The sequence below is a fragment of the Cyprinus carpio genome, chromosome B19 (assembly GCF_018340385.1).
Source record: "Cyprinus carpio isolate SPL01 chromosome B19, ASM1834038v1, whole genome shotgun sequence".
Taxonomy (NCBI): domain Eukaryota; kingdom Metazoa; phylum Chordata; class Actinopteri; order Cypriniformes; family Cyprinidae; genus Cyprinus; species Cyprinus carpio.
Genome location: NC_056615.1, coordinates 15,473,570 through 15,487,514, shown reverse-complemented (window position 1 = coordinate 15,487,514; position 13,945 = coordinate 15,473,570). Strand labels below are relative to the sequence as shown.

The window sequence follows — 13,945 nt, the reverse complement described above, 5'->3', positions numbered from 1 at the left end:
TCTGATTCACGGCTCTCACTAGGGAGCACTAGCTTTATACACCTAGCCCTGTGAAAACGAGGCTTTTTATCCTCATCCATATGCATTTGAGAGAAAAAAATGGTGTTTTATTTCACACAGGCCCTCTGTGGTGCATTTAGAAGTGACCAAGACAAAGAATAATCTAGAAAGAGTTTATTATGCTGAACAACTGTCCCACCCTTCAGGTGTGTCCCTCTCGCACCCACACTCTCTCTCACTCACTCATACAAACACAGCCTTCCTGAAACAAGTATTGTACATTAACATACATTCATTCTAAGCTTGTGTTCAAATAAACATTTATGGCTAGTCACATTATGCGTTGGGTGCAGAAGTACATATCAAAACTTGTTGTCCGTGTACATCGACACAATCAGAAACACACATTCATGCACGCAGACACATGTGGGCCACCCAGAGGCACAACTCCTCTATTGTGAGTTTTTACATGCACAAAGTCCTACAGCATTCCCCAAATACACAACCTAAAACATTCATCTAACACATTACATTATAGTGTCTTATATCAGAGTATAAACAATCTTTCTCCTACACACACACACACCAGAAAGAGCTGAACGGCCAGCTCCGGATGTGTTCAAAGATTACCTGGGTCAAAGGTTGGCCACCTTGTGAATACACAAACATATACAAAGGCCTATGTGCTCTCACACACACACTCTCTCACACACAGAAGATCTGTTTCTGTCTTCAAGTCCTATTTAATAATGCTTATCTCAATGAGGCTTTAAGCATCTTGTTGTGGTCCTGTCCATATGCTTGCTCTCTCTCTAGAACTCTGGCTGGTGCTGTACTATAGATTTTCTCCAATAGAGGGAGACAAAGTTAAAGAAACACAGACGTTGAAGCTGGTAGAACATTTCCCACAATGCAGAGGACTTCATCTCTCAGAGATAAGCAGCTGTTTTCCTCTGAGGGTGGGTTTTTCCTCTGGTTTCTATCCAGCCCTAAATGTATATATGTAAAAAAAAAAAAAAAAGTTAAAAAATGACCAGACGCAAAGTGAGGTTTCAAAAGAAATTGGCTATGTTTGAAGTACTACCATACTACTCACACTATTTTTATGGTACATAGTTTGTATACTGTGGACAGTATGCAAATGTTCAACAGCAGAATGACCATATATGGGAAAATGAGCAGTATACAATAGAGCACACTAGAATGAATTCTGCATTCCAAGGACTATCAGCAGCCCTCTTTAACTCTTTTCTTGACTTATAAATGTTAGTCCATCTAATCGTTAAGGCATTTTTACACAAAATAAAAAAAGGCAAAAAAATGTATTAATGAATTAATTCATTCATTACTTGCTGAATTAAACAAGTAATGCTATGTAACAACAACATGGCACAATACTTTTTTAAAAATGTTCATCGTTCCATAATGCATCTCTGATAACGCATTGCATCACTTTTTATATAATGTACTGGCTGACTCATAGACAAGATATCTGAACACATCCTCCCCTTTACTTTTTATTTACTTTTTTTGACATTTCATTTTATTTTTAAATTTGTATTTGTGTTATTATGAGTTATTTTTCCTGCTGTATCGAATGTAATTGGTTTGGGTTTTGTTAATTGGGGTTAAAATATAGCAGAATTTATTTGTGCACTTGTTATTCCAAGTACAATATAATTAATAAAATAAATTATATATATATATATATATATATATATATATATTATATATATATATATAAAATTAATTATAAAAAGAAAGAAAAAGAAAGTTATAAGCTAGTTTTCTGGTGTGAATATAGTATTTTTACACACTACATTTAAAAACATTTATAGAGATTATACTATATATTGAGTTTTTAAATAAATAGTGGTTCTGATAACTGAGAATGCATAATTTCCTGGAGCTGTGTACTTACGTATAGAGAGGCTCCAGTCGTAAGTGAGAACTCTTTTGTGGAGGCTGGTAACTATACGACTCCAATCCACCAATGAAATCAACTGCAACAGAGAGAGAGGACTCAAAACTCAAACACTTTAATGTCACTGTAATTTACTTTCAGGTTCTAACAACAGACCAGAATACTTACAGCTGTCCTCATCATCCAGGAAGACTTTACTAACATAGCAGGCATAAACGAATCCAAAGAGCTGAAACGCAGAACGAACTATGTTAATAGCCAATCAGTTGTCCTATTTCTCTGCCAAACATTCAGATGCATGTACTTCCGTAAATAAAAAAAAAACGTAAGTAATAAAACATAAGTACTCACTGCAAGAAACACTTGCAAGGCTGAGCTGACCACCTCTATGTATTGGTAGTCCAGCAGGCAGCCACTGACCGTGATCACATGATGATCCTGAGGAGCCAATGGTGAGTCAGGCACTGGAGTAACTAAGCAACCAGGCCCGTTCTCCATCCACCAGGAACGATGAAGCGATGTGTTAAATGTCATTAGGAAATGCCTGTCCTACGGCAGAACACAAACAGGATTTAAAAGACAAAAATCCCCTAATCATGAACTCAACATTGACCCTGTAATCCAAATTCTTAGTTTTTCCAAAGAAAAAATGTTTGTGTTCCTTGTAATCTTTAAATATTTTAATTTAAAGATTACAAAGAAGCCCTATTATCATTATGGATCAAGTTAACAGATAAGCTTCCACTTTTCAGGATCAATACAATTCCTAGTTAACAATATCAAATAAAATGCCCTTTCTCTGATAAATACAGTAGTAAAATGGTTTATGAATGCCATTTCAAGTTGACTCTAAGATTAAAGCATAGCAAGGCATAAAATCAAACATTTAATCAGACTCTTTGGTGTATTTACTTAGTGATGTCAAATGATTAGTCACATTCAAAATAAAAGTTTTTGTTTACATAATATATGTGTGTATACTGTGTATATTTATTATGTATATATATATAAATACATATTTATTGTAATTAATATGTATTTATGTAATATAAATATAAATTAATATATTTCTAAATATATATAATATATTTATATAAATATAAATAAATATATTTAAGAAAAACATTTTATGTTTATATATTAAATATATTTATATAATATAAAGTATATGAAATTAAATATATAAATGTATATACATTTAAATATTTTAAAAATATATACTATATATATATATATATATATATATATACTAAATATAAATGTGTGTGTATTTATATATACATAATAAATATACACAGTACACATACATATATTATGTAAACTAAAAATTTTATTTTGGATGTGATTAATCGTTTGACAGCGCTATAATTTACACAATGACTTCTCATAAACTGGAGTCTGGACCAATGCTGTAAACCACCTACCTGTGACAGGTGACCAACTTCCAGGTAAAAACAGATGATGAAAGAGTTCCAGCCAACCCAGACCACAAGCCACACAGCATACTGAAAGTGACAGACACGCATATATGTGCACATATAAAAATATAATACTAATGAATGCATACAAGACATGTAAAGACAATGCAAACAGCAAAACATTTTCATCTGTAGGTGCAAAATGTGAACAAAAACAAACATGCTCTTTTGTCCTACCAGTATAAGATATTTGGAACGGATTTGCACAGTTCCAAACACTCCCAAAATGACGGCCATGATATGGAGGAAATTGGCAAGGATGGGAGCCCACTGATATCCCAAAAAGTCAAACACCTGCCTCTGTAACGCAGCAACCTGTGAACAAACCAAGAACAGTTCACATACACAACCATCCAACATTACAAAAATGCATGCATAAGTGTGCACAAAAAGCTTGTACTAATACAGACAACATCATATAGTCGTCGACCACTGACCCACGTCTTTGCAGACTTCAGGCAAATATCAGGCTGGCAAAACAAGCTTGTGCAGCAGACTCACAAGTTCTATTGGCAGGATAATGGTACACAAAGTCTGGTATTGCTGGCTACTATTCTTGGCAGAAATGGACAAATGCAGCATCCATCCAAGAACGGCGCAGTAGTGACTGCACATTAACCACATGCAGGAGAGGTGGAAAATTCTTCAGAGAAGGATCATCAGCCACAGGGAATCTGTGCCAGAAAGCTCAGATGATTTCTGTATACTCGAACGTCCGTCATTGACAAAGTACTGCACATCCTCTGCTGCTCACATATGGGTTTATTAAATATTTTGGCTAATTTAATGATATAGAGTCCACAGGCTCTGCTTGGCCATTGTGGTGGGTTAGTTTGGCAAAACCTCCAAACCTCTTATGCTCGCCAAAGCCATTATTACAAGTTAAAATAACATTTTCTATTTGACTAAATTTAAAAATGTAACTTGTTCCTGTGAATGCAAAGCTGAATATTTCCCAGTTTTCAACAATGATAATAAGAAATGTTTCTTGCAGGGCAAATCAGTATATTTCACTGATTTCTGAAAAATAATGTGACACTGAAGACTTGAGTAATAGCTCCTGAAAATTCAGCCTTGCCATCACAGGAATAAATTACATTTTAAAAATATATTTGAATAAAAAAAAATATTTTAAATAGTAATAAATTTGCTTAATATTACTGTATTTTTTATTAAATTAACAACTTTGCTAAGCACATTTTTTTATAATCTTTTAAAAACCGTAAAAAAAAATATTATCAAATTATATTCTAAACTTTTGACCAGAAGCTCACTTTAATTAGTTAAGTTCAAACTTGTTTTGACCTATTCGGAGCAGAAATCAGATTTTTATGAAGATCACTGGGTGTGAAAAGCCTAAAAACAACCAAAGGATTCAAACTGTCAGGCCTTACCTGTTATCACTGAATCAGCAGTACAGGTTGCAGGGGACCATTAAACCCACTTAAGCCAATGGCAAATAAATAAAAATATTGTCTCCACACACACAGGAGCAATCCCAAAGCTTGGTGCTCAGCTGTTTCCATGGAAACTGCCTGGAGCCCCAGCCCTATGAGAAAAGAGCCCCTTCCTCAGGAGGCCCCTCATCCTCACATGCCTCTAGTCTGTGTGTTACACAAATCATGCATGTGCATACATATCTGGGGCATGAAGTTTCTCCAAGAAAAGTTCTGGCGGGCTTGATTGGCCCCCTAAGAAATGAGAACCAGGACACCTTCTCCCTTGGCTTCGCCCCTCCCAAATCAGAACCCCTGTCCTCTCAAACCATCCCTCTATGTGTTTTATGTTTATGTCCATATGTTTTCTCTTCCACAGGAAAGACTAGATTTGAACGGAACATGAACAAGACTGTCTTACCAGCTGCAGGCAGCAGATGACCACCAGCGTGCACCTCCCGTCGCACCGACTCATGCTCTCGCGCTTGAGGCACGGCTTGGGCCCCGCGAGGCGTCGGGAGAAAGCGGAGTCCCCGGTGAGGTCCAGCGCGCTTCAAGGTCTTGCTTCACGATTACCGTTCAAAACATCAAGAAGCCCACCGGGCCGCGTGCATGCTTCGGTGCGTCGATGCTTTCGGATGGCTGCCGGTCATACCGGACCTCCTCCGCTTAATCGTCCAAACCGAAGCGTCCTAGAGCCCCGCTGCGGTTCCGAATCCTAGCGAATCTGCCACACCTTCATTCCGTACCGGGTACCAGGCGCGGACAGACCCAAAATAACACAAAGAACAGAGGAAGAGTCAGAGAGCGCGTTTAACTGGCAGAAATGAGCATCATATGATAAGCATCAGATGGAGCGCGAGCGGGGGGGTGTAAGGGCGCGAGGTAAGAAAATAACGCAAATGAAATCTGGAGCGAGCACAAAGCGAGCCTTGTGACTTACAGTGAGGTCCGATATTCGTTTTTCCGAGCCGATGTACCGTCGGGGTCTCAGACTGGCGCAGTAGCTTGAGCAACCATCCTCCTGCTCCTTCTCTTTGTCAACATCGGCACCGGGAGGGTGAGCACAGCGGAGCGGAGCGGGGTTTGTGGGTGGAAATCAGACACCCTCGTGCGAGTCTGCAACCCGCTCGCGCAACCGCATAGAGACGCTCGCCGCCGCTCGGCACAACACGAGGCGATTTACAGAGCACAAAGAAAACCATCATGCGGCTGTGGACACTCTTATTGCAACCTGGAAACCTTACTATTTAGTGGTGCTTGCCGAAGGCAAAGCATCACTTGTATTATCTCACATACTTATTATTATTCTTATTTTTTATTATTTTTATTTTTCGGTGCGTATTTTGTCGCGTAGTTTTTGTCGCAGTTTTTGTAAAGTGGCGTCAAATGGTGCGTCATATAGTGGGGTGTTTTGGTGTGAGTTTTATAAGCGATCGGGCGTACGATGTTCGCACACCGGGCGAAATATCGCCCGAAAAATCGCATAGACAATGCATTGCGGCCAACTTTGACGGATCGTAGCTCCGAGAGAGAATTTCACAGAAACATGTGAATCACCACATTTGGAGAGGCTATCAGGCTGTGCGAGAACATACCCCACAGTGGGGTATAAGTTGTACCCCTGGGGCGCAAGAGCCCCCCAAACTTGCCCCATAGACATACTATGGTGAGGGATCGCCCATGAAACAGCGCGTTTTTCCTACTATGGTAATTTACGTAGGAGTTTTGCATTGAACATAACTCTGGATCCCAATGTCATAGAGACATGGGGGTGGGCTCATTTTACTCAGACAACCAATCAGTCTACCGGGATCATTGTGAAGCAGTCAAGCCACGCCCTAGCAACCATTTACGGCCCCTTAGTAACAAGCTCCATAGACTTCAATTGAAAAAGATCAAATTAATATCTATGGATAGAAGTGTCATAGAAACATGAGGGTGGGCTCGTTTGACTCGGGGCAGCAAACGACCAATCACGAATGAACTTCAAGACTTCATAGCAACGCCCTAGCAACCATTTAGACCACCCTAGCAACCCAAAGCAGAGAGGGATATCTTCAAATCTGAATATCATAAAGGCATGGGGGTTGGTTTATATCATTCATACTGGAAAGCAGCCATCATTCCCAGCTGCCAAGCCACTCCCTAGCAACCAAACAGAGTACCCTAGCAACCGTTTTGCAAGACCTATCTCTCTGCATCAAAACATCGTAGAGACCATGGGGATTGGCTTATATTGTCAAGCATCCTTTAGAGTATCATCATTGGGAGCTGCAAGGCAACTCCCTGGCAACCAAACAGAGTACCCTAGCAACCATTTTGCAAGATCTATATCTCTGCATCAGAACAATGTACAGACATGGGGTTTGGCTTATACTGTCAAGCAGCCTTTGGAGTATCGTCATTGGGAGCTGTTAGACCACTCCCTAGCAACCAAAACAGAGTACCCTAGCAACCGTTTTGCAAGACCTATATCTCTGAATCAGAACATTGTAAAGACATGGCGGTTGGCTCTTTTGACTCATGCTAGCCAAACTGGAATTCCAACATGCTAGTCATGCTAGCAGTGAATAGCTACATCCTAATAGTGATTAGCTAAGAGATAAATCAGGCTATGAACTCTATAAAAACACCTAAGCAACTGAGGGCGGAGTTTTGCCACTGCAAGCACCACTCACATTTTCTTCAGGAAATGTACATTCTAGTTTGTAACTAATATTGCGTCAAATTAACATGCTGACAACATACCTACATTTGTAATCAGACTAGTTACTTTTTTATTACATATTTATATGCTGACATGCGGGTAAACGTGTAGGCTATAATAATTGCTTTACCTTTTATCTTGATTGTTGTCAGTTTTAAAAGATTTATCATAATTTAACATTTAATTATTAGCTTTTCATTAAACTCACGACCCCCTGCAGTTCCTTTGACGTAAAATAATGTTTAATGCACGTGTTGTTAAAAACAATGGATGTAATATATTTTCTCTTTGTATTTTTAAATCAATATGGATTACAAGATTATTAATATATAGATATATTTTAAAAAGGTGTTATTCAAAAAATGTTAACAGTTCAAAAGTAATCTAAAAGTATGTATGTTCATATTGGATCCCAATCCACATTAAAATTCTAATAGGTTTTCAGGGTTTTTATTTAAACCCTTAAAACGAAGTAAAAACAGATAAATGTCAACGTGAAGAAGAAATATTTTGGGTCACTAAGCTAGGTTATGACACAGCATGTAAAAAAAAAAAAAGTCTACAAATGTTTTTGTTGACCATGTCATCATGCATATATTAATTATATATATTAAATAACTGTATATAAGAATTGTATAACTGCATGTGGTTTTTATTTCTTATATTATTCTGGATAACATGGATTATCAGTTTTCAGTCATCCGCTGGTTAAATGTAACCCTGGACCACAAAACCAGTCATACGGGTACATTTTTTGAAATTGAGATTTACACACCATCTGAAAACTGAATAAATAAGCAATTGATGTATGGTTTGTTAGGACAGGACAATATTTGGCTGAGATACAACTATCTAAAAACTGGAATCTAAGGGTGCAAAAAATTCTAAATATTGAGAAAATTGCCTTTAAAGCTGTCCAAATGAAGTCCTTAGCAATGCATATTACTAATCAAAAATTAAGTTTTGAAATATTTATGGTAAAAAATTTACAAAATATCTTCATGAAACAATCTTTACTGAACATCCTAATGATTTTTGGCATAAAAGAAAAATCTAGTATTTTGACCCATACAATGTATTTTTGGCTATTGCTACAAATATACCCGTGCGACTTTAGACTGGTTTTGTGGCCCAGGGTTACATATACCATACTTCTTACACAAAGACACATACTAATTCTAGAAACAGGTTTATTAAAAGCATAAAAAAGCCAACGTTCAACATTTTCCCCAACTGTTCATCACTGTTTTCAAATCAAACACTAATGGCAAAAGTCCAAACCATATCCGCCTCTACCCATCCTCTTCTCACTCTCACATTCAGACACAGTCACATAAACAGCATTCACACACACAAACACACAGTTATTGAATCTCTCCGATGTAGAGGCGTTTATCACTGGATCCAGAGAGAACTGTGGGAGACATAAAATAATGGAGTCACAAATGGGTAAACCGTATGGAAGGAATGTGCTACATTTACAATTTCAGACATGCATAATAGTTTAACAAAATATATATATATATTTACCAATTGGTTCTTCTGGATGGAAAGCGACCTCATTTACAGACCCAGCATGACCTGGGAGCTTATAAAGGATCCTACGGGATGTTGTGTCCCAAATATACACAAACCTACAGCACAAACACACTGCATTAACCTCAAACATAATCATACTGAACAAACACGCATAAACACACAAAAACGCCCATACCTGTCAGCAGAACCAGCTGCAATCTTACTCCCATCAGGAGACCAAGAGCATCTGAGAAGATTCTAAAAGCCAAAAACAAAAAAAAAACCTGTAATACAAAACCCTTTGGTCCTGCCATGAACTACATTTACATTTCTGCATTTAACAGACGCTTTTATCCAAAGTGACTTACAGTGCATTCAGGCTATACATTTGTTTTTTTGTTTATTTACCAGTATGTGTGTTCCCTGGGAATTAACCCAAAGTCCCTTTAAGACAAGTCATGTCACTCGGCGGCCATCTTTGAAATGCCTCTCGGGCATCTAAGTGCAACTCCTTTTTCTTTGAATTGGGAAACATCAAATTCTGCAAAACTGTTCACTAGGCTTGCGATTAAATTTCATATTTGAAATCACCAAAGTAATCTGATAACAACTGTGTCATAAATGTTGTCTATTTTGCTCAAATAAGTTATAAAAGCTTATTATTTAGGCTAGATCAGTCCTGAGCACATGTCTCAGAACGCTGACTGTTTCTATAGCAACCGGGACGCTTCTAACGGCAGGTGCAGTGACGCGCTGACTTTACCGATTAGCGACTGGCTCATTCATTCAGAAGGCGGGGCTTCTTGCGATTGAGCGTTGCATTTTTCCCCATTCAAAACTATACGAGTGACATGTCTTGGGTATTCTACAGTCTTTGATTGAACCCACGACCTTTTGCGCTGCTAATGCGATGCTCTACCACTGAGCCACAGGAACATACACTTTGACTTTCAGTTTACTGAAAGAATGAACTGATAATTCACGCTGATTGAAAGTGTAGCCTAAAAAAAAAAAACATTTTACAGTAAAACACAGTGGAAATTATTTCCCTCTTTATAGACAACTCAGGTAATCATATTTGTAAATAAACAGAGAGAACTGGGCTTACCTTCTCAAAGTTATGGACATTTCCCTGAAAGATCTTCACACACCTCTCCTTTGGTGCAAATGGACGGATATCCCAGACACGCACTGTTCCAGACAAATATAAAACATCATTAATAACATGCACACATTAATAACAGGTACACATACATTACCTTTCAAAAGTTTGGGGTCAGCAAGATTTTTTTTTTTTTTTTGGAAATGAATACTGAATTCATCAAGGACACATTAAATTGATCAAAAGTGACAATAAAGACATTTATTTATAATGTTTCAAAATATTTTTATTTCAAATACATTCTGTGCTGACATTTTGAATTTTCTCTTTAATCAAATAATCCTGAAACAATTCTATTTAAACAAAACTTTATAAGCATTGTTAAGAAATGTTTCTTGAGCAGCAGTTTAGCATATTAGAATGATTTCTGAAGGATCATGTGACACTGAAATCAGGAGTAACGACTGCTGAAAATTCAGCTTTGCCATCACAGGAATAAATAACATTTTTAAATATATTAGAGAACAGTATGGACAAATAAAATAGAGAACAGTTATTTTATATTTTAATAGTATTATTTCACAATATTACTGTATTTTTGATCAAATAAATGCAGCCTTTGTGAGCATAAGAGACTTCTTTCAAAAAAAATTCATACTAACCCCCAACTTTTGATCTGTAGTGCGTACACAAACACACGCACACACATTTAGGCTTACCACTGTTATCCATTGAGTTAGACAGCAGGTAGGAGCCGTCTACACTGAGACTCAGACCTGTCACAGAGTCTCCATGACCCTGCATACTGTAAATCAGCTTGTTCTGTCTGAGGTCCCATACCTGCAACATGAAACACATACATACAGGAATAAATATACATACAAGCAAAAGAGCCCAGACATCAGCTGCGGAGTATTTGTCACACAAACCTTTATGTCGTTGTCGATGCCTCCTGAGATGATCTGGTCACTGGTGTCATTGAAAGTCACACTAAGAACCTGATACGTGTTCTGGAATGTGTGAACAGAGGCCTTCTTCCTAATGTCCCACAGCTACAATAACACATGAACAAAAAAGACACTTTTAGACTATCTGAACACTATTAGCCTGACACACAAATGGCTTTCAAATGCTCTCATGTTATTTCAATCAACATTAAAATGAATAAGCAGCAACCTAAAGACTCACTGTGACAACTATCAAACATCATTATCATAATCCAGACATTAAAATGTATTTGATTTATTGGCTATATGCCATTTCAAAGGACAGTAGAGGTTTTAGACAAAAAATGGGAATGGGTTCGGGACACAAACCAAAGTCATGAGCATCACACAAACAATTTTCGGTTTCTCCTTTAAACAATAAGGGAGTGCATTCTGACTCTGCCAGTGATGATGATTTCCTGTTTCGTCTACAAACTGAGCTGTAGTTTTTGAAAGCTGGTGATGGCATAATGGATAAAAGATCTAAGCTAATATCTAGGTCAAAGGAAGGATACAGAATAATTGCTGAATTGCCATCAACATAATCAACCTCTTACAAAACCTCAGACAGCTCCATGACACATTATTTGATCAATGTTTATATGAATAAGTCTATAACAAATCAGTTGTGCCATATAAAGCGATCATTTCTGTTCAGAAGACTTGGATTAAACCCCTAGATTCATATGGGTTACTTATACCATGTCTATTTGTACTGTTTGAAGTATGAAAATTTTGGTTGCAAGGACTTTTACAAACTTTTGTTGGGTTTGGAACAAGCATAAGTGATAACAAAATGTTCATTCTTCGGTGAACTATCCCTTTAATATTATAGCCATGTTGCGATTTAACACAACAGCTAATGCTTCAGCTACACTTCCACTATAGCCTTGACCAGATTGAAAATGTAGAATGTCATTTTTGTTTCATAAAGTCAAGACATGTCACAGACTTCAACAGAGATTTGAGTCTACACTTGGTGAGCTGAATTTACCTTCACAGTTCCATCATCACTGCCCGTACAGGCCAGCTGTGGTCCACGCCGAGCTGGAAAACATGAGTTCACGAAGGACGTGTGACCTTTCAGACGCTTCACACGCTCCCCGGTCTCACTGTCCCACACACACACCGTCTTGTCCGTACTGGCTGAAAAGAGCAGACTGGAGGACACAAACACGCTTAGTATGTGACAGAATGATGCATTTATACAAGAATAATATACACAACAACCACAGTATAAAAATTTAAACTGACAGTGTAAATGATGCAGGAGGTTTTTAATTTTGTAATTTAGGCAAACACACCTTCCATCTGTGTTATAATGAAGCTCCATCACAGCTCCACTGTGGCCTTTAAGTGTTGCATAGTTCTCACAGTCTCCATAAACATTCCACAGCACTACAAGAACACAGACATCAGACAGAACCAACAATAGCAATTCAAGCATGCATGCAAATCAATACTACCTACACATTAAAAAAAGAATAATATATAATGACTTACAGATGAGACGGTCGTATCCAGAGGAGGCTAACGTGGCTCCATTGGGGTGAAATTTGCAGCAGTAAACTTCACCTTCGTGACCAGAGAGCAGCATTATAGGAGCCTGCAGACTGGAGCTGCGCGGGGGGCCCTGACATTAACACAAATAGACACACACACAGATCAATGTTTATGCAGGTGCTGTTATAAATACTCAAGGATGATAAAGCCCCCTCATCGTGCACCCACTAACCTTTGACTGCAGATGGCAGTCTGTTTTGCAATCTAAAATCTGTTTTGAATGAATCTTTCAAGTGAATCCTTCTCGTTCATATGCACGCATTCATTGTAGTACTAGTGTCTTTTTTGTTGTTGTTGTTAATTGTGGGGAAAGTGTGTATAATGCTAGAACTTAGAGAAGACTTTCATGGACACAAATTGTAATAATAAAAATAATAGGACCTGTTTTGGTTGTGAACGCCCCTTTGTTTTTGAATGAATCGGTTGAAAGAATGACTCAGTCATAAGATTTGCTTCCGTAAAATTCAGCATTACTGTAAAATATTAGATACTCTTTAAATAAAAAAGCTGTAAAGATATTAAATTATTATTTTTGTACCCGACTGTATTTAGATTTTTGTATTAACACTGTCCAGGCACTTATTTATTTATTTTTGTAGTTGGTTTTCTCTTTAATCGTTTTTTTTCGTTACATAATCGCACAATGTACGATATTTGAAGTAGAACAAAGGTGTGTGTATAGTGTTCAAGTTTATTGAAGAATAATAATAAAACTTTACTAACATGACAACGTAACCTGTAGAAAAACTCACTGAACGAATCGTCTTGGTGAATTGATTCAAAAGATTCGAGTCAGTAGGATGATTCACTACAACAAGGTCCCATAAGTACTACATACTATAGCCAGCATACAAAAGTTTGAGCAGCAGCTAGTCTTTTCCGTCTAACTCGGCTCTCAGTCTTACCATAGCAGAGAGCTGCTGGGACTGCGCTGCGGCCACCAGCTCTGTCCGGGGCCTCTTCACTCCGGCGGGAACGACTGCCATCTCCGCGCCACGCTTCTTCGGTTCGATCATTGTTGTGGAAGAATACTCAAATCCCGACAATAAACAAAAAAACGACCCAAACTACTATCTTGTTTTCAAATGAATGAGTTTTTCGAGCCACCAAACACTACAGAGCTACACACGCTCGCCGAGTAAAACACATCCGGTAACACGAAGACTTCTGATTGGCTGGCTCACGCACAACGCGATCTTATTGGCTACTATTAACTCTCTGAACCGGA

General features: G+C 37.9%; 2 protein-coding genes across 2 annotated transcripts; both read right to left on the bottom strand.

Moving 5' to 3' along the window:
- Positions 1-159: 159 nt before the first annotated feature.
- Positions 160-6,041, bottom strand: LOC109110964 (sodium/potassium-transporting ATPase subunit beta-1-interacting protein 1-like). The gene is made up of 8 exons (XM_019123913.2): positions 5,782-6,041; positions 5,260-5,574; positions 3,580-3,717; positions 3,349-3,429; positions 2,276-2,473; positions 2,093-2,153; positions 1,922-2,003; positions 160-989 (listed from the first exon to the last, which is right to left on the bottom strand). Exons 2-8 carry the CDS (start codon positions 5,311-5,313, stop codon positions 980-982), a joined length of 624 nt encoding a protein of 207 aa, XP_018979458.1. The 5' UTR covers positions 5,314-5,574; positions 5,782-6,041; the 3' UTR covers positions 160-979.
- Positions 6,042-8,721: 2,680 nt separating this feature from the next.
- On the bottom strand, positions 8,722-13,881 carry LOC109110967 (U5 small nuclear ribonucleoprotein 40 kDa protein). Its single transcript, XM_042744719.1, has 10 exons — positions 13,623-13,881; positions 12,658-12,787; positions 12,459-12,552; positions 12,149-12,314; positions 11,098-11,220; positions 10,888-11,008; positions 10,175-10,257; positions 9,263-9,324; positions 9,079-9,182; positions 8,722-8,962 (listed from the first exon to the last, which is right to left on the bottom strand). Exons 1-10 carry the CDS (start codon positions 13,731-13,733, stop codon positions 8,913-8,915), a joined length of 1,044 nt encoding a protein of 347 aa, XP_042600653.1. The 5' UTR covers positions 13,734-13,881; the 3' UTR covers positions 8,722-8,912.
- Between the last annotated feature and the right edge of the window lie 64 nt (positions 13,882-13,945).